Source organism: Salvelinus fontinalis, chromosome 35 (genome assembly GCF_029448725.1).
Source record: "Salvelinus fontinalis isolate EN_2023a chromosome 35, ASM2944872v1, whole genome shotgun sequence".
NCBI classification, from domain to species: domain Eukaryota; kingdom Metazoa; phylum Chordata; class Actinopteri; order Salmoniformes; family Salmonidae; genus Salvelinus; species Salvelinus fontinalis.
The window spans coordinates 14546983-14572187 of record NC_074699.1 but is presented as its reverse complement, the minus strand read 5'-3'; the positions used below and the strand labels follow the sequence as shown (position 1 = coordinate 14572187).

Here is a 25205-nt window from a genome sequence, read left to right as displayed (position 1 = left end):
AGGATTCACATGTGAGGCCATGTACTAAACAGCCAAAGATTTCAAGACTAAAGGCTGGCTTATACTTATATCTATAGACAGTTGTCGCAGTGACATCATGAACATTCTATTGTCGTTCGACATCAAACTTGTCATTATGAAAAGTATGAACACAAAAACTACAGGCTGCATGACATCAGCAGACTGGTGGTCCAAAATAGCATAACTGGTGTATTTTAACACCAATAAACCCACTAGTTAGCTAACATTAGGCTATAACTAGCAATGCAAAGGGCTCTGAGATATGAATAATATTACTGCAATGGGTCCGTGTTGTTGGCAGGGAAGTCAGGCGCAGGAGAACGAACTTGGTATAAACGGAGTCGTTTAATAAGTGCTGACCAAACTCCAAAAACCAAAATATATATAAATAACAGTGGGTACAAAACCCGTCGCACACCAACACATACTAGAACAATCACATACAATAAAACAATCTCCGACAAGGACATGAGGGGAAACAGAGGGTTAAATACACAACATGTAATGAATGGGATTGGAACCATGTGTGAAGGAAGACAAGAGAAAACCAATGGGAAATGAAAAATGGATCAGTGATGGCTAGAAGGTCGGTGACGTCGACCGCCGAACACCGCCTGAACAAGGAGAGGGATCGACTTCGGCGGAAGTCGTGACAATTACTACACGATCATACACGTAATGTTAGCTAGCGAGCCAGCCAGCTAACGTTAGCTTGCTAGGTAACAGTACATTTGAACTTGCATTGAAAACAACTTTCTGGCACATATCTGAAAACGTAGCTAGCTAGACTCTCTAACCCGTATAAATGGATGAACGCTTTTCCCTCGTTGTCATTGATGCCATGGTTGCCCTTAGTTTGAAGATGTAATCCTGAGACAGGCTATTTATACAACAGCCTTCTGTGTTTTCTTTTTCGACTGCCTCTGCATATTTGTAGTCAAACGCCAGAATTATCTACATTTCCTTAGCTATCATACCCTAATTCCACTGGGCATTCCACTGATTTCAAAACTCGCTCCTCCAGAAAGTGGAGATCAATACTTTTGCAGTTCTACTATGTGATATCTTTCAAAAGAGCCACGTTAGAAAGGATTACCTAAACATACTGACCAGCGCATATTATTGACAGACGCGTGCCACATGGCAGACCAATCTGAACTCATCTCTCGGCATGTCTAGCCCATCCATTATCTCAGCAAATCATGGCTAGCAGGAAGGTTCCTGCCTTTGTCCGTGGATAAACCAACTAGGCTCGTAATTTAACATTTTCATTCGTATTTATAGATGGCATACACATTTGTTATTAAGGCACATGAAAGTTCACAAGTTCCAGAAGGCATTTTGGCGCAAAAATGTATATTGAATAAAAAACAATTTTTACGTTCAAATGCTTCTCCTGTGACAGTGACGTGTGACATACGCCTAGTTTCCAGAAACGAGTCACATATAGTCTTGATACTGAAGAAGTTCAAATTGAACCTCGCAATAGATTATCTTAGTTGATGATTCTGTGTATCAGATAGCATGGCCAGTAAGATCATCTCATACGGGATTGACAAGTTGGAGGTCACAAGAGACCTTATCCCATGGCTTCCTAGGGAAACCATTCAGGCGACAGCTTTGAAAAATATTACATGCATTTTAGCCAAATACATTTTAAACTCAGTTTTTCACAATTCCTGACATTTAATCCTAGTAAAAATTCCCTGTCTTAGGTCAGTTAGGATCACCACTTAATTTTAACAATGTGAAATGTTAGAATAATAGTTGCGAGAGTGATTTATTTAAGCTTTTATTTCTTTCATCACATTCACAGTGGGTCAGAAGTTTACATACACTGAATTAGTATTTGGTAGCATTGCCTTTAAACATTTTAACTTGGGTCAAACGTTTCAGGTAGCCTTCCACAAGCTTCCCACAATAAGTTGGCTGAATTTTGGCTCATTCCTCCTGACAGAGCTGGTGTAACTGAGTCAGGTTTGTAGGCCTCCTTGCTCGCACACGCTTTTTCAGTTCTGCCCACAAATTTTCTATAGGATTGAGGTCAGGGCTTTGTGATGGCCACTCCAATACCTTGACTTTGTTGTCCTTAAGCCATTTTGTCAAAACTTTGGAAGTATGCTTGGGGTCATTGTCCATTTGAGGCCAAGTTTTAACTTCCTGACTGATTTTTAACATCTTGGCCATGTTCTGTTATAATCTCCACCCGGCACAGCCAGAAGAGGACTGGCCACCCCTCATAGCTTGGTTCCTCTCTAGGTTTATTCCTAGGTTTTGGCCTTTCTAGGGAGTTTTTCCTAGTCACCGTGCTTCTACACCTGCATTGCTTGCTGTTGGGGGTTTTAGGCTGGGTTTCTGTACAGCACTTTGAGATATCAGCTGATGTAAGAAGGGCTATATAAATACATTTGATTTGATGTCTTGAGATGTTGCTTCAATATATCCACATAATTTTCCTGCCTCATGATGCCATCTATTTTGTGAAGTGCACCAGTCCCTCCTGCAGCAAAGCACCACCACAACATGATACTGCCACCCCCGTGCTTCTCGGTTGGGATGGTGTTCTTCGGCTTGCAAGCATCCCCCCTTTTCATCCAAACATAATGATGGTCATTATGGCCAAACAGTTTTATGGCCAAACATTTTTGTTTCATCAGACCAGAGGACATTTCTCCAAAAAGTACAATCTTTGTCCCCATGTGCAGTTGCAGACCGTAGTCTGGCTTTTTTTATGGCGGTTTTGGAGCAGTGGCTTCTTCCTTGCTGAACGGCCTTTCAGGTTATGTCGATATAGGACTCATTTTTCTGTGGATATAGATACTTTTGTACCTGTTTCCTCCAGCATCTTCACAAGGTCCTTTGCTGTTGTTCTGGGAAATGATTTTCACTTTTCACACCAAAGTACGTTCATCTCTAGGAGACAGCGGTATGACGATCCCATGGTGTTTATACTTGCGTACTATTGTTTGTACAGATGAACGTGGTACATTCAGGCGTTTGGGAATTGCTCCCAAGGATGAACCAGACTTGTGGAGGTCTACAAAAAGGTCTTGGCTGATATATTTAGATTTCCCATGATGTCAAGCAAAGAGGCACTGAGTTTAAAGGTAGGCCTTGAAATACATCCACAGGTGCACCTCCAATTGACTCAAATGATGTCAATTAGCCTATCAGAAGCTTCTAAAGCCATGACAAACTTTTCTGGAATTTTCCAAGCTGTTTAAAGGCACAGTCAACTTAGTGTATGTAAACTTCTGACCCACTGGAATTGTGAGACACTGAGTTATAAGTTAAATAATCTGTAAACAGTTGTTGGAAAAATTACTTGTGTCATGCACAATGTAGATATCCTAACCGACTTGCCAAAACTATAGGTTTTTAACAAGAAATTTGTGGAGTGGTTGAAAAATGAGTTTTAATGACTCCAACCAAAGTGTATGTAAACTTCCGACTTCAACTGTATATCTAGGAACTCTCTAGAGTCAATGATTCGATCTGGACTGGCTGATAGCCAAGGTTTTTGGACGCTTACAACTGTACCCTTGTGTGTAATGTTTATTCCCTGCTCTGTGAGTTGATTGCATAGTTGATTGCATAGTTGCATAGTTGGTGCTCACACAAGAATTTGCCTCTATTTGTGTCTGCACGTACAGGCACCTTTTTTGCTGAGCTGACTGTAGTTCTAATCTTCCTTGAACTGTGCCACAAATCAGATGCACTTTCCTCCCTATTCTAGTTTGCCAGCTTGTTCACCATGAACCTCAATGTATTCCTGGTAGAATGCCTTGTATTTTTCATAACTCAGATCATCATCACGGTTTGGATGTGGCTGAGAGTTCCTACCATCAACTGCACTATTTTCCCTGCTCTGTTGTTCTTCTGATGGAGGCATTGTAACACTTCTCCAGTAAAGTGTTTTTGAGGAGAACGAGAGGTTTAGTAGGAGTCTTGACCACACTCTAAAGGCTTTGTGAGACGGGTGATGTGGTATTTTTGGAAGCGATGGACTGCCAACGGCCCTTGAACTGCTCTCATACTCATCCTCCGCCTTGTAGTGACGTTTATCTGACTTAGACATTGAGGCTCAAGGTTCTTGGATGTCCCTGCTCATACTAATAATGTTTAGTCTAGCACGTTATCTCAAACTCAAGGTAGCCTTACATCATAAAAAGCCTGGACAAATAACATTACACAAGTTCAAGAAAACATCACATGCAAAATGTCTCAAATTGATTTTATGGTTGTAAATAAAATTGCTAGCCACTCTAATACCATTCACAAGATAGCTGCTGCATGGCTACAGAACTTCCTTAACCCTGCATTACACGAGCAACTGACTGTTTCGATGATGCCATTGCCTCTCTCTGTTACCCAAGCCGTCTGTTTTAGTTTGTTGACGCTCTGACTGGGCTCAACCAACCTCTGCTCTCAGGAAAGTCTGCTCTCAGGCATGTCTCTTGCACAAAACTTTGCTGGTTTTATTACACAGGCTTCTGTGCTTTTATAATTTCTTAGTTCTTCGCCATCAACACCCTCGGAGAGAACGAAGTAGTTAGACATTGTTATGTAGCTAACGTCAGGCCATCGCTGTCATGTCATCTACCCATTCTGTTAGCTTAGACGGATGCGGCTCTGTCACAAAATGGTTGGCATTGCTTGTTAAATCATATTTTTTGGTACGAATGAACCTGAACTTTTACTTGCTAGCTACTACAGCTAGCTATCTCCTGGCTCCAATGTAAACAAAGCTTAACTGGAAAACGGAAACCGGCTTCTGCTATGAATGACAAGGAAGGTCATAGTTCATGAAAGTGGTGAATAGAATAACACCTAAGAATATGGTATCAGTGTGTACAGTTTAAAAGCATGTCAGATTGTTATAGGCGTACTGGTTGACCTCTACATGGCTCAGAGATGTCCTGTCACGGTAGTCTGGCTGACACCTAACTTGAAGTCCGCCAAGCTACTCTCACGGTACATCCAGAATGGAAAATGAACCCTGACATACAGGAGAAAGCCTTGGAGACGCCAGTCTATATATACTCAAATTGACATGAGTAAGCAGTCACGGCTGTGTGAACTGACCTAGGACCAGATGCTAAGACAGAGGCTCCTCCTGTTCTCTGCTCATTCCTCAGCTACTGATTGACCTAGGTTCAGTAGCAGAAGTTTAATGTTCTGGGTGTACCATGTCGCCCTGACTACGTTCTCAGCCTGCTCTCCATTCCTAGAATACAGCCCATGCCATGCCATCTCCATTTAAATAGAGTGCACATTCCCAGCTCTCCCCTGGCTTTTAGTAATTGAATAGCCCAGATCAATGGGTAGGACTGGCTGGCCAGCTATTCAGCGCAGACAGGTCTGGCCTTGGTAGTCCACTACTGGTGCTGTGTATTCAATCTAACTTGACGTTCTTGGTCTCGCATTCGATCAGCGAAGTTAGACATTAGCTTATTTTGGGTCAACTTTTTTGAACCCAGATAAATGCTTAGGCATTAATCATGCATAAAGCGTTTCTCAGACAGTCGAAATCATGAATCCGCTGGCATCGTTTTTATGGATGTATACAAAGAAATGTACATTGAAAAAAAGGTCAAACTGAACAAAATGCAGCTAGTTTGCAGTCTCTACAGCTTCAGTTTGAAGTGATTAAAGGTTAAATAACATTCTTAGATCTGAATGTTACTACATTTTTCTTGTGGTTTTTATGGACGTTAACGTTGTCAGAACAATTTGAGATCATGACTTTAAATAGAACCAGGAGGAAACCTGTTAGACACGTTATGCTGAAGCACTGAAATTCCCAGAGAAGAACGTTGTTTCTCAATGTTCTCTGAACTATTTGAGAACATTCCCAATATCAAACCAGTTGGAGAACATTCCTAGAGCATGACCAACATTTTAATTGAAAGTAGCCATGTTTAAACTTTTAGGAAAAGTTCTGTTAAAGTAATAACATACCAACAAATAATGTTTTTTTATTGTCAGGTTCCTTAATGTGCTGAGAATGTTCCAAAGCCAAGCAACTATCCTGCATCATTCCCAAAAAGTAGTGGAAGGTTGTATGCAAAATAAAGGTAGGACAAATACGCTCTCACCATGTGGAAACATATGGTTCTCAGAACGTTTTGAGCTAGCTGGGTACTGTGAAACTCTCATCATTGTACTGATTGCATTTGTACTCTATTCTTTGGGCTTCAAGGCTACTACATGTATGCAGTGAGCCTGTGTTCCCTTTGCAAGTTGTGTAAGGGTCTGCTGCAGTGTCAGTCATTCATTTTATTTCCACGCTGCAGTGCTACTAGTGATTTCTGCATTTTGCCCATCCTCAATTTCCCTATGCATTGTGTGTGGTTCGGGCTATATTCAATCTACTGCCGTACAGTAACATGTTATCCATGTTTCAGTATCTTGCGCCACAGTATGCATGAATCCAGTCTGGTGTGTAATGACGGTGGTGCTGTGTTTTGGGGCCGCGGCTCACAGGCATGGACACATGCTGGGATAGGAATCCAGGCCTCCATGAATTATTCTGTTTTATGTGCTGCTGCTGCAGTCTCTCTGTCTCGTTCGCTTTTTCGGTCTTGCTCTCTCTCTCTCTCTCGTTCTCTGTCTCTCACACTTTATCTCTATTTATTTCTCTGTCTACTCCCCCCCTCCACCTCTCTCTCTCTCATCCCTCTCACGTTGTTGCAATGTCGTGGGCTGATCCCTCCCTGCCGCAGACGGCTGTAACCCTGGCAACCAAAGTCACACCTGCCATGGCGATACCCTCCTCTCCTCATTATCCCACTCAAGCCCAAAAGCTCTGTCATCCCTACTCTGTCTCCTCCCTCCTCCTCTACTTCCCCTCACCCCTTTCCTATCTTCTTCATGGCCCTTTGTGCCCCGCTCTGCCTCTCTGGATGGAGTTCTGGGAGAGAGGTGTGTCTACGCACTACACACAAGGGCCGGTCACTAGCAAGACTTGCCATGCCCGTGTCTCCGTTTTCTCTATCATGGGAGTGACTAAACTAAATAACACTGTACCCATTTGAAACATGACCTGTATGCTGTACTAGAGTAGTATGGAAGTGAGGAGACCTGTCTCTCCAGGGACAGGCAGTGCATTTTCTCCAGGAGCAGGCAGTGTGTGATCTATGGCACAGATGCACTATGTCTACAAAAGTATGTGGACACCCTTTTAAATTAATGGATTCGTCGTTGCTGACGGGTGTCTAAAATTGAGCACACAGCCATGCAATTGCTATAGACAAACATTGGCAGTAGAATGACCTTACTGAAGAGCTCAGTGACTTCCAACGTGACACTGTCATAGGATGCCACCTTTCTAACAAGTCTAACAACTGTAAATGCTGTTATTGTGAAGTTGAAATGTCTAGCTGCGAAGCGGTACGCAACACCTCACATTATGGGACTGCTGAAGTGCGTGGCGCGTAAACATCTTCTGTCCTCGGTTGTAGCACAGTAACTGTTCGTTCGGAGCTTCATGAAATAGGTTTCCATGGTCGAGCAGCAGCACACAAGCCTAAGATCACCTTGTGCTTTGCCAAGTGTCAGCTGGAGTGGTGTAAAGCTCACCGCAATTGGACTCTGGAGCAGTGGAAACGCATTCTCTGGAGTGATGAATCACGCTTCACCATCTGGCAGTCCAATGGACAAATCTGGGTTTGGTGGATGCTAGGAGGATGCTACCTGCCGAATGCATAATGCCAACTGTAAAGTTTGGTGGATGAGGAATAACTGCCTGGGGCTGTTTTTCAGGGTTCGGGCTACACCCCTTAGTTCCAGTGAAGGGAAATCTTCACGCTACAGCATACAATTTACATTTAAGTCATTTAGCAGACGCTCTTATCCAGAGCGACTTACATTTAACCTTTTTTTTTTATTTAACTAGGCAAGTCAGTTAAGAACAAACTCTTATTTTCAATGACGGCCTAGGAACAGTGGGTTAACTGCCTTGTTCAGGGGCAGAACGACAGATTTGTACCTTGTCAGCTCGGGGATTTGAACTTGCAACCTTTCAGTTACTAGCCCAACGCTCTAACCACTAGGCTACCCTGCCGCCCCAATGACATCCTACATGATTCTGTGCTTCCAATTTTGTGGCAACAGTTTGGGGAAGGCCCTTTCCTGTTTCAGCAAGACAATGCCCCCGTGCACAAAGTGAGGTCCATACAGAAATGGTTTGTCGACATACTTTTGGTCATGCAGTGTATGTTCTAATCCTATGTTGACACATCTCTCATCTCATCTGGGTATTACAGATCATGACCTGCGTGTGTGTTTGTGTATATCTTAGCTCAGATTGACCAGAGATTTAAAAGGCTATACAGTACAGTGGTTGTAGGGAGGAGGAAGGTGCTTCGTCTATTGGATGTGTAAGCAGTTTTATGGAAAAGTGTATCTGTCTATATATTGCAAGACATGAGTGTGCGTCTGCACGTTTGTGTGTGTTAATGTGCGCTCACTATCCCCTTGCCGGTGAGTTGGCTCCAGTACGTGGGCCAGTCATGTCAGCGTTGTGATTGCTCATACAGGGAGTGGCCAGTTTTCTCTGCTCTGTCCTGGTGCTAATGTTTGCTGCGTAAGTCAAAGTGCGTAAGTCAAAGTGCGTAAGTGCGCGGCTGCGCACATCAATGCATGTGAGTGTAATGGTGTGTGTGTGTGTCTGTATTAGTCCTTGTGTGTGTGCTTCTGAATGTGTGTTTTGGTGTGCGTGTGTGTGTTGAAGCTATGCTGGCAGGGCACCCGGGATGCTCAGTCACTTGCGTTAAGGATGACGTGAGACTTGGTGAAGCCATGTGGGCCTCAGAGGGGTATTGTGAAATATTCTGGGCCTGCCTGCCTGAGAACTAGGCCAGACTGTTAGACAGACAGAAAGAGCAGCCAGGATTCCACTGGGACATGCCAATCCAATCATAAGGGACGGAGATACACTGTCTGACTGAGATTACACACAAACTAGGTGATGAAGGTGCAGAGATAGTTGAGATTACCTTGGCTGCTGGGTCATAATTCCTGTGATTGCCTTATTCCCACTTTGAGGGTTGGGAGATTCATAATGCATGTAGTAATGTACGGTTACATCATGAGGCAGCTGTCTGTACTTCTGAAGTTCTATATCTGTCAGTGTGTATAAGCAAGAGTGCCTAATGTGTTCTGTATCTGGTGTGCGTTCTTCCGTGCATGCATGTGTGTCTGTGCATGCGTGTGTGTGTGTGCATGCGTGTGTGTAAGGTCTCTCAGTATCAGTGTAATCCTGTGTCTCCCAGCAGGATTGTAACTCATAAAACAGGACTATTAAAAGTCTCCTAATCCTCCAGAGGCAGGCTGGGGGTAATTAGTACCAGAGCAGAGCGTCCCAACTCTCTCATTCATTAATGCCCTCCAAATGGTATTTACCAAACGACTTGTACATGACTCACTCACTCACTCACTCACTCACTCACTCACTCACTCACTCACTCACTCACTCACTCACTCACTCACTCACTCACACTCCCTCCTTAGATACAGGAAGTAACAGGATGTACAGTGGATGAGTCTGTCAGCTGATTGCTCTGGGGAGATCACAGGTGTGCGTGTATTGAGCATGTGTATGTTTTGTAATTATGTGTGTATGTGTGTGAATGATGCAATAGAGAGAGGGAAAGGGGCTGACAAATCCCTCTGCAGATTTCATCTCCCCCCGTTGCCATGGAGATGCTCTGTTGGGAAGGCCACAAAGCCTGAGGTGCAGAGAAAAGGAAAATGCTTGTGTGAGTCAGAGAGAGAGGAAAAGAGAGAGAAAGAAAAAGAAAGAGAGAGAGGAAAAGAGAGAGAGAGGGAGGAAGTGGTGATGGTGGACTATTATTACTGAGCAGAAAGTCTAAAGAGGCTCATTGATATTCTCTGGGAAAGGAAAGCAGCCCTTGCTGGGTGTGTTCGTGGTAAACAGGCCTGCTAGAGGAGCTCTGTCTGTCCCCTGTCAGTCAGTCTGTCTGTCTGCCCCTCTCGCTCTCTCACTCAAACACTTGTTTTTTCTCTCTCCTTCTCTCTGAGTGAAGGGGTTTGTTCGGGGGTGATGGGACGTCCACACCGCTTTCCACCCCCGCTGCACTAGGCCCTCATTCTGGGGAAATCAGCCATTGCTTCTCTCCCCTTTCACCCTATTTACCTGCTCACCATAACGATCAGACAACAAACCCTGTAAATATCGAAATTAACACCTAAAACCACTTCACTCCCTCCTTCACGTCTGGACAGCCCTAGTGTGAATTGATGGGACTCTATGGGAGGGGAAATAGGCTGTGTATAACTCTCCCATGACCGTATGTGTGAAAGCCTTCCTACTCTGTGAAGTCTTAGCCCAGTGGAGGGAGAGATGGGCTGGGTGAAAATGCTTAGGGCCAGTGAGTTTGGCCCAGATGTGTGTGCTAAAGAGCTATTTTCTGCCCATTCGGTAATCACTAAATTATGAATGTTGAGTTTATGATACAGTATGCTGCAGTCACGGCGTGTGTGTGTGTGTGTGTGTGTGTGTGTGTGTGTGTGTGTGTGTGTGTGGGTATAAGCTCTATGTGTGCTTGTGTGCTTAGCACTCAAGTAGAGTGTGCTGTGAGTGTGCGCTCATGCGGTCTGTGTGTGTCAGTGTGTTAGGCACGTTTATATGTTGGTGTATGTGCATGGCATGTATTTGTGTGTGACCTATTTTCTCCATCTCTCATAACAGAATGCTTATGGGGGTGTACTGTCAGCAGCAGTGTGTGTGTATGTATGTGTGTGTGTCTCTATAGAGCTGTGCAGACATTGATTGGGTTAGTGTGCAAATGAGGAGAGGAGGGCTGACACAAGGGAAGGGTCAGTCACAATGGCAGGCTGGGCCATCCTCCCTGATCTGATCTAACACACTTCTCCTTGATGGGATAAAGATAGAGCCTGAAATAAGACTCTGCATCAGATCCAGGGATTGAAAGTGGAACTGACACAATGTTAACTACTTTGCAGATATGAAACAAACAGACAATTGTAATATTAGTCAAAAAATATTGAATTCCCAGTTTATGCTACAAAAACAGCTTTATAAGAGGTTTTAAAAAATAGGTTGTATTTGATTCAACATTTCATGACGTACACGGACACATTGTTAGCAGAATAGATGGATGCAGTTTGATGCATGATTAATATCATTCACCAATACATTTCTTGGAAGTCCAACAAATATTGCTAACAGGTTGTAAATCCCAGCTGGCCTGGTACAATGTTTGCTTCCTCCTTTCGGGAGGCACTGTTTCAGTTTCAATGACTCAATATTCTGGACAAAAATGGACTGGCTGGGAATGTCAATACAATCAAACTAGCAAGGGCAATGATCACAAGATAGCTAGCTAGCTAGTGGGTGACTGACTTCTTCAGCTAGAGATGCACGTGTCATTTGGTTAGCTAGTGTAACGGATGTGAAATGGCTAGCTAGTTAGCGGGTACGCGCTAGTAGCATTTCAATCAGTTACGTCACTTGCTCTGAGACTTAAGTAGTGTTGCCCCTTGCTTTGCAAGGGCCTCGGCCTTTGTGGAGCGATGGGTAACGACCGTGCTTCGTGGGCAACCGTTGTTGATGTGTGCAGAGGGTCCCTGGTTCGCGCCCGTGTCGGGGAGAGGGGACGGTTTAAAGTTATACTGTTTACATTGATGCTGTTGACCCGGATCACTGGTTGCTGCGGAAAAAGGAGGAGGTTGAAAGGGGGGTGAGTGTAACGGATGTGAAATGGCTAGCTAGTTAGCGGGTACGCGCTAGTAGCATTTCAATCAGTTACGTCACTTGCTCTGAGACTTAAGTAGTGTTGCCCCTTGCTTTGCAAGGGCCGTGGCTTTTGTGGAGCGATGGGTAACGCTGCTTCGTGGGTGACTGTTGTCGATGTGTGCAGAGGGTCCCTGGTTCGCGCCCGGGTCGGGGCGAGGGGACGGTTTAAAGTTATACTGTTACACTAGCAAGAGATGTGAATCGCCTTGTTAGCTAGCTAGCTATGCTAAACTACTGTTATACAGTTAGTACATCTCTTGTGTTTCGTAAATTCACTCTGGCTAGCTATCTACTCCGATTTTAGACCACTCTTGTCTAAGTGTGCCAGAGTGCACAATAAGTGATGAATTTATGAACGCACACCTGTTGAATAGGACCAGTGTCAGTATACGTAGGCTGAAAAATTTGGTTAGTCATGAACGCACTATATAACATGACAACGACCTAACCAGTTCTGCCTGGGCGTAGCTAGCAAGCTAGCCGTCTTTTGCCAGTTAGCTTGGGGGCTTGGTTGGGACAAGCATACATTGGCAGGCAAGCCGCAGAAGAAAGAGCAGGCTATTCCCCCATCATTTACCAGTGCAACTTTGACTGCCAACTTCTTGAAAAAGGTTTGCTCTGCCTATCATTAGTTGTTGATCTTGTTGATGTGCATATAGGGAAAGATGGCCTACCTTTTTATGGTTGTTTGATCAATAGGACTGTAAAGTTCCCAAATGTAAGATGACTCTTGGTATTTATCTACATATGTGCAGCAATCCAATCAAGTGTATTTTGTGACTTTTGCCCGAATGTGTTCCAGTTATCTAACGTCACGCTGTTGCAACTGCCTGTAAACACACAGTCCAGTTCAAAGTGAATGATGGCAGGCCCTCGTGGCAAATGAATGTCCTTGAGTGGCCCAGCCAGAGTCCGGACTTAAACACCGATCGAACATCTCTGGAGAAACCTCAAAATAGCTGTGCAGTGATACTCCCCATCCAACCTGACAGAGCTTGAGAGAATCTGCAGAGAAGAATGGGAGAAACTGCCCAAATACAGGTGTGCCAAGCTTGTAGCATCACACCCAAGAAGACTCCAGGCTGTAATCGCTGCCAAAGGTGCTTCAACAAAGTACTGAATAAAGGGTCTGAATACTGAATACACATGTAAATGTGATATATATTTTTTTCTGTTTGTAATAAATTTGCAAACATTTCTAAAGTGTGGAAAACGTGAAGGGGTCTGAATACTTTCTGAATGCACCTTTATATGAACAGATTTTAATAAGCGTTCATGTTGTTAAAATGCTGTCAGTTCCACTGTAAGTCTCTGCTAAGGCACTAGAATGTTCAGTAAGTTTTGATTTTTTTCTCACCACGGTCCCAATGTCCTTTTTCCCGATGGAAAGCCTGAAGTTATTTTCTGATCAAATGCTCTGAGTGTTGTGACTTGCATGTGAAGGGCTGTGGGCCTACTGCGGCACTGAAAGCAAACATTTCTAAAATGTGGAACATTTCCAGGAGCCCCGTAGAGAGTCATGGGATAGCATGTGAAACCACAGCCGCCCACCTTGTGACAGAGCAGAAAATGGCTGGAGGGGGTTGTGACTGAGGAAATAGAGGAAGGGAGGAGGTGGCAGAGGAGAAAGAGAGACACCCAGTGATCAAGGAAGATCCAGCACTGATAAGCAACAGTCTAATAATCCATTGCCAAAGTGATACTATGGTACGGATGTGAATGTAGGCTTATCCTCATACAGTAACTCTTTAGAGTGACTGGTATTAGATAAATACTATTCTATTAGGTAGAGAGGAGTAGAAGTTAAAGAATGTTCTGCCAGAGTGACCTTAGCAACAGACAGCCCCTCCGACAGTCACGAGGAGTGCTAGTTCTGCATTGTCACGGCAACCAGCAAGACTGTCAGTCTGAGGGGTGCTGATAGATTTGGAAAGGGAACGAAGGCAGGGAACGAGGGGGCTGTGTCTGTGTGTTTTCTTCTGACTGTGTCTCTCCAACGAGCGGAATGGAAAAACAGTGTTCTTGTGCATTAACCACACGCTCCTGCCTGCATTGCATTGCTGTCCTCAAACTGAACCCACCTGCTAGAAAGGCTTGCTGTGCCTCCACAGAGGTCTAATGGGGTTTAAGCTAGTGAGCAGTATTGGAGTCTTGCCAGGCAACTGGCTGAGTTTCTCCACTTATTTCCTAAAGTTCATCAACAGTGCAGACGGAATGAAAATGAGGTTCTCTCTACACTTTTTCATTTGTTTTCTCACTTGTCCACTCACCGTCTCTCAAAGACTGACGAATAGGAACATTTCACACAGAGGACAGGATAGTGTTTATAACTAACACGTCAATGTGTCAGGGTGTTTTTACTAGTGGGCACACTCACACAAAACTGGCACCACCTATAATGCAGCCTCCCTGGCAGGTCAGTGACCCTCCCGTGTCCCAGGGTGGAAGAATGGCAGAAAGGAAGCTGAGCAATGTCAGGAAAGGCAGAGCGAGGGATGAGAGAATAGAGGGATACCCCACGGGGAGTCCCCGTAGAGGAGGGTGGGGCGCCCACAGCAGGGGCTGTGCTAATTACACCTTCTTTACTGTCACACACACACACACACACACACACACACACACACACACACACACACACAGGGAGAGATGAAAAGTAGTGTGTGTGTTTTGATCTACTGCTCGCCACCCAGTGAATTCATCAGGGCATTAATAGAGCTCCATGAATATGCAGTGCAGACTGGCTTGGCTTCCTCCTCTCTCCCAACACGTGCTTCACCTTACCATGGGGATACGTTAGAGTGAGTATGAGACCTGAGATATGTGTGTTAGTGTTTTGGACTGGCAGTGGTGAGATGGTATGAGATGGTGTGTGTGTGGTATGGTGTTTAGGGTGGTTGCATACTGCAGTATTTTACAGGGGGCTGTGAATATTAGGTCTGTCTGTGTTTGTTGAGGCAGTGGTTTGGGCAGAGACTAGCAACCATGTCTGGGTTGGTTGTCTGCTTCTGCGGTCGGCACACGTGCCTTTATCTCCCGGAAATACACTTGAGGAGATCTGGGGAACCCCTAGCAGCTGTCCCACAGAACAGATGAAAAGACAGGGTCAGGAATCAGGATTGTACGATTAGCAACTGGGATTTCACGCTCACACACTTTCCTACTGCTACGGAGACCACGTGGCTGGATGTCTGATGTCTGTGTAGCATTGAATCCTGTTGAGTCCTATTGGTGTTTGTTTAGGCCCGAGTGTTGATTCCATAGGTCAGTGTCTGCAGGGGCGTGTGGATGTTAGCTGTTAGCACCACTGTGTGTATTTGAACAGCTGCCTCTACACTCCATCTCAGTGGAGACTTGGCTTATTCTCTCTTACCTGCAAGAAAATACTCAAGGCTGTCATGACCCCGACTTTCCCTCTTTGATAAATCAGGAAAGAAGAAAAGAAGTCACATCCTCTAGTTCTACCGTTCGTTAGCCTCACTGAGGGAGGGGAGGAGAGATACATGTTGTACAGTCGTGGCCAAAAGTTTTGAGAATGACACATTCATTTCCACAAAGTTTGCCGCTTCAGTGTCTTTAGATGTTTTTGTCAGATGTTACTATGGAATACTGAAGTATAATTACAAGCATTTCATAAATGTCAAAGGCTTTTATTGACAATTACATGAATTTGATGCAAAGAGTCAATATTTGCAGTGTTGACCCTTCTTTTTCAAGACCTCTGCAATCCGCCCTGGCATGCTGTCAATTAACTTCTGGGCCACATCCTGACTGATGGCAGCCCATTCTTGCATAATCAACGCTTGGAGTTTGTCAGAATTTGTGGGTTTTTGTTTGTCCACCCACTTCTTGAGGATTGACCACAAGTACTCAATGGGATTAAGGTCTGGGGAGTTTCCTGGCCATGGACCCAAAATATCGATGTTTTGTTTCCCGAGCCACTTAGTTATCACTTTTGCCTTATGGCAAGGTGCTCCATCATGCTGGAAAAGGCATTGTTCGTCACCAAACTGTTCCTGGATGGTTGGGAGTAGTTGCTCTCGGAGGATGTGTTGGTACCATTCTTTATTCATGGCTGTGTTCTTAGGCAGAATTGTGAGTGAGCCCACTCCCTTGGCTGAGAAGCAACCCCACACATGAATGGTCTCAGGATGCTTTACCGTTGGCATGACACAGAACTGATGGTAGTGCTCACCTTGTCTTCTCCGGACAAGCTTTTTTCCGGATGCCCCAAACAATCGGAAAGGGGATTCATCAGAGAAAATGACTTTACCCCAGTCCTCAGCAGTCCAACCCCTGTACCTTTTGCAGAATATCAGTCTGTCCCTGATGTTTTTCCTGGAGAGAAGTGGCTTCTTTGCTGCCCTTCTTGACACCAGGCCATCCTCCAAAAGTCTTCGCCTCACTGTGCGTGCAGAGGCACTCACACCTGCCTGGTGCCATTCCTGAGCAAGCTCTGTACTGGTGGTGCCCCGATCCCGCAGCTGAATCAACTTTAGGAGACGGTCGTGGCGCTTGCTGGATTTTCTTGGGCGCCCTGAAGCCTTCTTCACAACAATTGAACCGCTCTCCTTGAAGTTCTTGATGATCCCATTAATGGTTGATTTAGGTGCAATCTTACTGACAGCAATGTCCTTGCCTGTGAAGCCCTTTTTGTGCAAAGCAATGATGACGGCAGGTGTTTCCTTGTAGGTAACCATGATTGACAGAGGAAGAACAATGATTCCAAGCACCACCCTCCTTTTGAAGCTTCCAGTCTGTTATTCGAACTCAATCAGTATGACAGAGTGATCTTCAGCCTTGTCCTCGTCAACACTCACACCTGTGTTAACGAGAGAATCATTGACATGATGTCAGCTGGTCCTTTTGTGGCAGGGCTGAAATGCAGTGGAAATGTTATTTTTTTTAATCAGTTCATTTGCTTGGCAAAGAGGGACTTTGCAATTAATTGCAATTCATCTGATCACTCTTCATAACATTCTGGAGTATATGCAAATTGCCATCATACAAAGTGAGGCAGCAGACTTTGTGAAAATTCATATTTGTGTCATTCTCAAAACTTTTGGCCACGACTGTAGACTGTCATGCTGAATTGTATTAGCAACCTAAAGGTGTCTGTAGCCTGACAGGATGTGTGGTTGTGGAAATCAGTTAGGGGGGCAAGAGATGGAGGGAACACTAATGTCAGCAGAAGATGCCTGATCACTCTGTTCCTGCCTGTCATTCTCTGTCGCTCTTTCCTTCTGCCTCCCTCTCTCTCCCACTCCCTCTCTCTCCCACTCCCGCTCACATCCACCCAATGCACCCGCCCCTTGCTGTCTCCTTCTCTCCCTCCCCCTTTCTCTCTGTCATATCAGCCTGTTCCCTCACCATGGTGTTGGTGACTAAATGTCATGGGAAAAATCAATATGTGCTGGCTCCCTGTGGGTTTACTGCAGGAGGGGGGCGTTGCAGGGAGGAGGGTTACAGGCAGGGAGGCTAACAGTAAACGCTGGCTAGCTGTGCTGTGGCAGGAGCAGATGGGGATGACAGCATACTACACAGAGGAGAGGAGCTCCTTTCAGGATTAGTTCACTAGCTGTCTGTGTTAGGGGTTGACCTATAGATAAACAAGGTATAGTGACTCTGCTATTGGCTGCCCATACTGTACAAATACTGTGTGTGTGGGGGGGGTGGAGGATCCTCAGACTGGGAGATTAAACATGCTTAATTTTACTCACATTCCTCACCTTTCTAAGACACAGACACACACACACACACACACACACACACATACACATACCTAGCTACACACACATAGCTAGACACCTAGCTACACACACAACTACACACACACAGCTACACACACATAGCTAGACACATAACTACACACACAGCTAGACACACGCTGGCCTAATTTGTTTCCCAGATGTGAGCCTTGAGTTTTTTTCTCCCTCATCTTGTTGTTGATCTCTTGCGGATGTTGTTATGAGCGAGAGAGAGGAAGTTAATAAGAATATAAAACAGGAAGAGAATATATTAAAAGGAGCACAAACAAACACACACACACACATACAGGCTGTTACATTCTCTCCCCAGCAGTTAGCTCTTTAGAATGTGTGAGGAGATCCCTCTCAGCACTGCCTCTCTCGCTTTCTCTCTCTTTCTGTCTCCCTCTTTCTCTCGCTTTCTCTCCTCTCTCTTTTTGTCACTAGGTATCAACATCTCTCCCCCAGACTTTCAATTTCAAGGTACTTTATTGGCATGACTTTAGACACCATTTCAAAGTGAGGTTAGAAAATCCCCCCACTCCTTCCGTATGTGTTGGGGTGTGTGTGGGCGGAGGGTAGAGGGTAGCTGTGGTGTAGGGGTAGGGGGCGTTGCCATGGGCTGGGTTAATACATGGTTGCTGGGTAATTAAGCAATAAGGCTCGAGGGGGTGTGGTATATTGACCATATACCACGAACCCCCAAGGTGCCTTATTGCTATTATAAACTGGTTACCAATGTAATTAGAGCAGTAAAAAATAATTGTTTTGTCATACCATTGGTATACAACAGCTGTCAGCCAGTCAGAATTCAGGACTTAAACCACCCAGTTTATAATTATGAATAGACCTCTGTATTTTAACAGTGTGTGTTCACGGAGAGTGGCCTTTTAGTCTCTCTCTCTGTGTGTGTGTGTGTGTGTGTGTGTGTGTGTGTGTGTGTGTGTGTGTGTGTGTGTGTGTGTGTGTGTGTGTGTGTGTGTGTGTGTGTGTGTGTGTGTGTGTGTGTGTGTGTGTGTGTGTGTGTGTGTGTGTGTGTGTGTGTGTGTTACTGTGCAGTAATCACTGATTTGACTTTAGACATCCAAGTGAAGGAGGGGCCAGCAATACAGAAGGCTGATTGCTTTACCAGCATTGTCAATAATAAGTCCTGTCCTTACCGTGCCAGCAATGAGCATTAATAGTTTGGTTCACCTCTAGACATCATTTGGCAAAAATGACTGTCACAAATGAACAAGTACCCCCCCTCCACCCCCCTTCTCATTTGTTCCTCTCTGTGTGTAATCAATGTGTATACATTTGAATACTAGGAGCCCATCTCTCTCACCAGTCTTATAGGTATGACCAAGGTCACAGGAGCCCCAGATCTCTCATTATGAAATGTGGCAGGGGGCTGGATGCTCGGATTGACTCAGATAGGATCCTGCTGCGTCTCGGTCCAGGCCACTCTCATGGCGCGCGCACACACACACACAGACACAGACACACACACACACACACACTCACACACACACAGTGTCAATGGGAGACAGGGAGGAGTAATATGATGATATGACTTGAGGAGGAGGAGCTGGCATCTCTGTACTTATCTGAGGTGGAAGGGTCTGCTTGTCCAACAGGAGTAATCAGACGGAGTTGGGGCAATCCCTCCCCTTCCCACTGGGGCACGTGTAGGGACAGGGGTGTAGTCCGAGCCAACCCCAGGTAGATGGAGAGAGAGGGGTGTGGTTTGCCCAGATAACCCCTTAGCACCAGGATTAGGGAGAAGAGGGTTAAATCCCGTCGGAGCTAAACCCCTTGTGCCTTGTCCAGACATCTGGGTTCAGCTCTCTAGAGCCATACCTCTGTCAGCACTGGTGAGATTTAACCCTGATGCTGGAGGCTATCAGACTAAGCGATTGCATGTATTAGGTACTAGAACTCCAGATGTGACACTTCCTACTCGCATGTTAACATACCATCTATCATGTTTACTTTACCCCTACTATATGTACATAGCTACCTCAATTACCGTGTACCCCTGCACACCGACACGGTACTGGTACTCCTGTATATAGCCAAGTTATTTTTATTCGTTATTCACTTTGTATTTATTCTTCGTGTCACACTTTCAATTTTTGTTGTCTTTAATTCTGCGTTGTTTGAAAAAGACCCATAAGTCAGCATTCCACTGTTGGTCTACACCTTGTTGTGTACGCCGCACGTGACACGTACCATTTGATTTGGAGTGGAGTGCGTCTTGTTTCTTCACTGGAGTGTGTACTCTGAGGCTCTTTCTAAGCCAGTAACACCCGTGGTTTTAAAACTCTAGGGTTGCTTGGCTCAGCTTCTTTGGAAGCAAGTGAAGTGGCCCGCTCAGAGTCGGGGATCAGCTTTTTCCAAATGTTCTTCCTCGGCTAAAAATAGCCTGATGTTTATCAGAGTTCCAGGTTACTCACTCACAGCCTCACGCTCACTATACACATACTGTACACTACACACACACACACACACACACACACTGCGTAGGCCTCTGAAACGGCTCTCCTTAATATCTTTATTTGGACTAGGGCAGGAGTGTGTATATTACCTCCAGGTTACTGCTGTCTGTTGGAGTGAATATTAAACAGACCTCAGTGGGCAGTCTGTTTGGTGGTCTGCCTGGCTTGTCGGTCTGCAGTATACATTACGTTGACTGACCGTTTTCCCGAGTGTTTCCCCAACCTCTGTATTGTGATCTCTTTCAGGCGCCACCAGAGACATTGGATCAGCTCTTACCAGGATGTGCATGCGGCATCGCAGCATCGAGGCCAAACTGCGCCATTTCACCAAGTAAGTCCCGCCCTCTTACACAGGCATCCTCCTATAGGCCTAGCGCTGTCCCTGCTATCACTCCGTTAGTGGGGATTGGTCCCATGAACTGTCAGTCACTGCTCTGTGTAAACCGTATCTTTGACGATGGCAGCCAACAGTAATGAGTAGTAGCTGTCATCCCATCCATGTTCCTTGGCTGACCTTCTGAAAGTCTGTGGTAAAGCTTTGGACAAACTGTGACCCTTGTTTTTCGTTCAGAAGCTACAACAGTATGGAAATGAGAATAGGTGGCAGGTCTAAATTTACATTTTGGTTATTTAGCAGACACTCTTATCCAGAGAGACTTACAGGAGCAATTAGGGTTGTGCCTTGCTCAAGGGCACATCGGCAGATTTTTGATCTAGTCGGCTCTGTGATTCGAATCAACGACCTTTTGGTGACTGGCGCAACACTCTTAACCGCTAGGCTACCTGCCGCCCAGACTCTCCATGGTAGGAGAGTGAATTGTGAGTGAGCTACCAGTCATGGGTTTTCCATGCAAGTCTATCCCAGTGTTTGGGTCGGGTCTGTGGTAATGTGGAAATAGCAGTGCAGAACACTTGTGCATGTGTGATTTAGACACAAGATCACCTCAGACTGGTTATTCTACACACTATCTAGACTGGAACACTCTCTCCCTAAACTGTGTGATGCAGACAGGAGACGGAGGGAGGAGAAAACAGAATGTGAGGACTAAAACCCTCCATCTCCCCATCCTCCATCTTCTCTCCCCAAATCCCAAGCACCTCATTATAGGACGTCTGTAGACTATTCTCTCAGACACGTAGACTAAATGAATGGAATCACCAGCAGCAGCCTACTCTGTTCTAGACAGTAAATCTCAAAGAAAGGAATCCATTCTATTTAGTCTGCGGTCTCGAATGATTTTTCCAAATCAGAAGCTATTACCATGATGATGATGATGGTGGTGGTGTCTGTGGTGATGAGGAAGATGGTGTCTGTGGTGAGGATGATGGTGTCTTGTTGGGGGTGTTTACATTCCTAACAAAGCGTTTCTGGGAGCAAAAGTTTCCTCACCCTGCGGTGGCACATCAAAACCGGTCTCCTAACCCGTCTACTTTGCGCCACACTATAATCAGGGCTGAAGTACACATCAGCACTGTGCTGTCAGTCTGTGATTGGTCGACCTGGGAGGCTGCAGTTTCCAGACTCCACCATGGGACTCCCAGCTCATCCTGGAGTGACGGGGGTGTGCAGATGTGTCACATATCAGAAATAGTGAAGTGGGACGAGCCACGAAAGAGAATTATATAACCGCTTTCCCTTTCTAAAGATCGTATGTCTTAGAGCTTATATTTCCCATGGTTTCATAAGAAAACATATCATTTTTAGAATTCATCAATGCAAAGACTCATTTTGTCCACGTGTTCCATATGATGTGTGTCAGATGAAGCCACATTGTTACATTTAAATGGATAAGAAAATCACGATTAGCCTCCCGAGTGGCGCAGCAGTCTAAGGCAGCGACTCGACCTTCGCCTCATCCCGAGCCCGTTAGGGAGATGCAGCCATGAGACAAGATCGTAATTGGATATCACGAAATTGGGGCGAAAAAGCGGGGGGAAAAAGAAGAAAAAAAAAGAATACAAGTAAATCGTTATTATAACCAGTAATTAACACACCCAATGTACCTCGCTCTTACTCTTTCCCTCTGTCCTCCCAGTGCCCTGATGGAGAGCTTGATCACTCCTCTCCAGGACAGGATTGAGGATTGGAAGAAGACAGCCAACCAGCTGGACAAGGACCATGCCAAAGGTGAATAATAATATTATTGGATTGGATTTATATAGTGCCTTTCTACCAAAGAGCTTTAAATAGTAAGGGTGAACCTCACCTCATCCACCACCAACGTGTGGCACTCACCTGGGTGATGCACGGCAACCGTTGTTGTGCCAGAGCACTCACTGCACATCAGCGAGCATGGTGGAGAGGTGAGGAGTGATATATGGCAAGTAGGAATGAGGGGGATGACTAGGTGGCCATGATGAAAACCTCATGATGGAGGTGTGGGACAGGCAGGGTACCTCTGGCCAATCATATTCCCCTCTGTCTCCGGTGTCCAAAATGGATGACATTCTGTCCCCGCTCTCTCCTCCAGAGTACAAGAGATCTCGTCATGAGATCAAGAAGAAGTCCTCAGACACCATGAAACTGCAGAAGAAGGCCCGGAAAGGTAGGCCGCTCTTCTTCTCTCTCTCTGACTGACAGCTAGCATGGCTGAACACAAACTGCCCTCTCCTGCAATCCAGCGCTCTAAAATCCCAGCAGGTTGTGCATTTTGTTTGGGCTCTATAACTATAGGTTAACCCGGACATTCTCTGTTATGTGGCGGTCTCAGCTGCGTCTTCCCTTCAGCATGATATTACAGTAGTACTAGTAGTAGTGCTGAAAATGTCAAGGTCAAATCCTCAAGGTGAGATCCTTTGCCAAGGCATTCTGATTATATCACTGTTTAGTTTTTTTAAGCGTTTGACATAGCTGACGTTTGTGTTTGTAGATTGTTGACGATTACAGTTTGGTCTTTAAAAGGGCCATCGACTCTAATCACTACAGAGAGGGGGTGAAATGAGGGAAGCCGCAGTGAGGGAGAACATTGCTCCACTCCATGTTAGTGAAGACCGAGGTTGTAGAGCAACACTCTCCCCTGGTGGTCAGGATGATAATGACAGGCCTTCCCTCATTCGCGATAAAACAGTTCACTCTGATCCAGCAACCAATAAATACTGTTGTCTATTTAAGGCTGTTTCTAGACAGTTGCCAGGCAGATGCATGAATCTAAAATGATGAACTGAGGTGTATTTAATCTGAAAAGCGGTGGACATTGATGTTTGGGTGGAATTGATTTTGATTTTGCTGCAGTGTTTTTGCTCTAACCGTGCGCACTTTGGCCGTGAACTGAGCTGTGATGGCTTCCTTGTACTAACCCTAACGATGAGCTCAACGATCTCTGCTCTCTCTCCTTTACCCCTATCACCCCTCTGACCCCCTATATGTCCCCCAAATCCTCCTCTCAACCACCTTTGTTGTCCCTTCCTCTTCCTTTCTCTCCCCTCTCTCTGTCTGTTGTTGATTTCCGTTCTGTAGAAATCCAGGGTAAGTATGTTGATCCCGTCCCACAACACTGCTATGCTATGCTACAGCTTCTTCTTTACTACATGTATTCTGTGTAGAGGGGTTTCCCATGAACAAAAAATGACTATTGGGAGACAGTAAATAGCTACGTGATTTACATCACTATAATGCATTTGGCCTGATACACTCATCTTCAGCTAGTTAGGCCTACTAGCTGTAACCATTAAACGTCTTCTTTCTGAGCCCTCTGGAAAGCTGTCCTGTGACCCCTGTGACTCCTGCATGGCTTGTTGTTCTAAAGCTCTTTCTGCTTTCTGCTCACAGCACTGGTTGCTGTTGACTAAGACCCCCCCCCCCCTCGCTTCTCTACCATGACCATCTCTGACACTACTCCCTGCTGCATGACTTAACATTACAAGACATTTTGAAGACATACTTTCATTCGTTCATTTTTTTCATTATTTGGTTTAACTTCTGTAGATGTCAGTCTGTTTAGTGGCTGTATGCATTTCTGTTCATCTCATGTAGATACCGTACCAGTGTAGTATTTGTAGATCATTATGTCCTGTGTCCATGGTGTCTGTTATTGGCTTGGGGGACAGAGAAGGGAGGGATGAGAGGAGGGGAGGGGTGACATTTGTCCCTTCAAGCCCAGACACACCACACATTTTCTAATCTTTTCTTTCTCTCCTTCTCCTCTCTCTTGTGTGTCACACTTGGGTTTTTCCTTGTGACCTCTCTGTTACCCTCTTCTCCTCCCGTTGTCCTTCTACCATCCCCTGTCCTCTTCCTCGTCCCGCTCACTGCATTCTCTCTCCATTCCCAACCCCCCCACTCCCTGTATACTATGCCCCTGCCCTCTGTTTCCCTTTCCCTGCTCCTTGTCCCTGTCCCCTGTACTCTTCCTCCTGGCTTCCCAGGCCGAGGGGACCTGCAGCCCCAGCTGGATAGTGCCATGCATGATGTGAATGACATGTACCTGCTGATGGAGGAGACAGAGAAGCAGGCGGTGCGCCGAGCTCTGGTGGAGGAGAGGGGACGCTTCTGCACCTTCATCGGCTTCCTGCAGCCTGTAGTGGTAAGACTGGAGGAGGGGAGGCAGGGGCTGTATGGGGAGGGGAAACACCAGGGACCTGGGGTGAGACATGGGGACAATCCCTAATCATCCCGTCATCCCTACGCTTTCTGCACTTGTGGAGATCTGAGAGGTTTTGATTGGTGTAAGCAATATGGTAAAACTTCCATCTAGCCTATCATAGGGTGAGGTGGAGCTATTACCAGGTTGCTCATACCAATCAAATCCTATCAAGTGTTTAGGGGACGATTTGGGATTGGGCCAGAGTGAAGATGAAACCGGAGGAGATGAGACTTGTCAGGGGCTGAAACCTAACTTGGGGGGAGAAAAGTCAATAAGCCACCAGCTAAAATATATTGACATTGCCCTCTAGTGTTGAGTCAAAGCTGAACAGTTGCAGTCATTCACATAAGGCCACCGCTATTGCCATATATAATAACACTAACTGACTGAAATGAGTCTTGTTGTTTTGATCAGAATGGAGAGATTGCCATGCTGGGAGAGATCACTCACCTCCAGGCCATTATTGATGACCTCACTGTGCTGACCACTGATCCTCACAAACTGCCTCCCGCCAGCGAGCAGGTGCCGATTCTCTCTTCTAAGATATTTTTATTATTTTTAGTCTAGTATTTTAGTATAATGCACCATCTCTCAG

The 25205-nt window shown here is 45.4% G+C and overlaps 1 protein-coding gene across 8 annotated transcripts in view; it reads left to right on the top strand.

Moving 5' to 3' along the window:
- Positions 1–25205, top strand: part of LOC129834353 (protein MTSS 2-like) — a 71902-nt gene that overhangs the window by 35841 nt on the left and 10856 nt on the right. For 7 of the 8 annotated variants that reach the window (XM_055899263.1, XM_055899261.1, XM_055899264.1 and 4 more), the window contains exons 4-8: positions 20274–20358; positions 22064–22155; positions 22499–22573; positions 24393–24550; positions 25025–25132. In XM_055899263.1, the coding sequence (XP_055755238.1) occupies positions 20274–20358; positions 22064–22155; positions 22499–22573; positions 24393–24550; positions 25025–25132 (518 nt within the window). Of the gene's footprint in view, positions 1–5997; positions 6099–20273; positions 20359–22063; positions 22156–22498; positions 22574–24392; positions 24551–25024; positions 25133–25205 lie in introns of those variants that run through there. The other variant, XM_055899265.1, reaches the window with a different exon arrangement.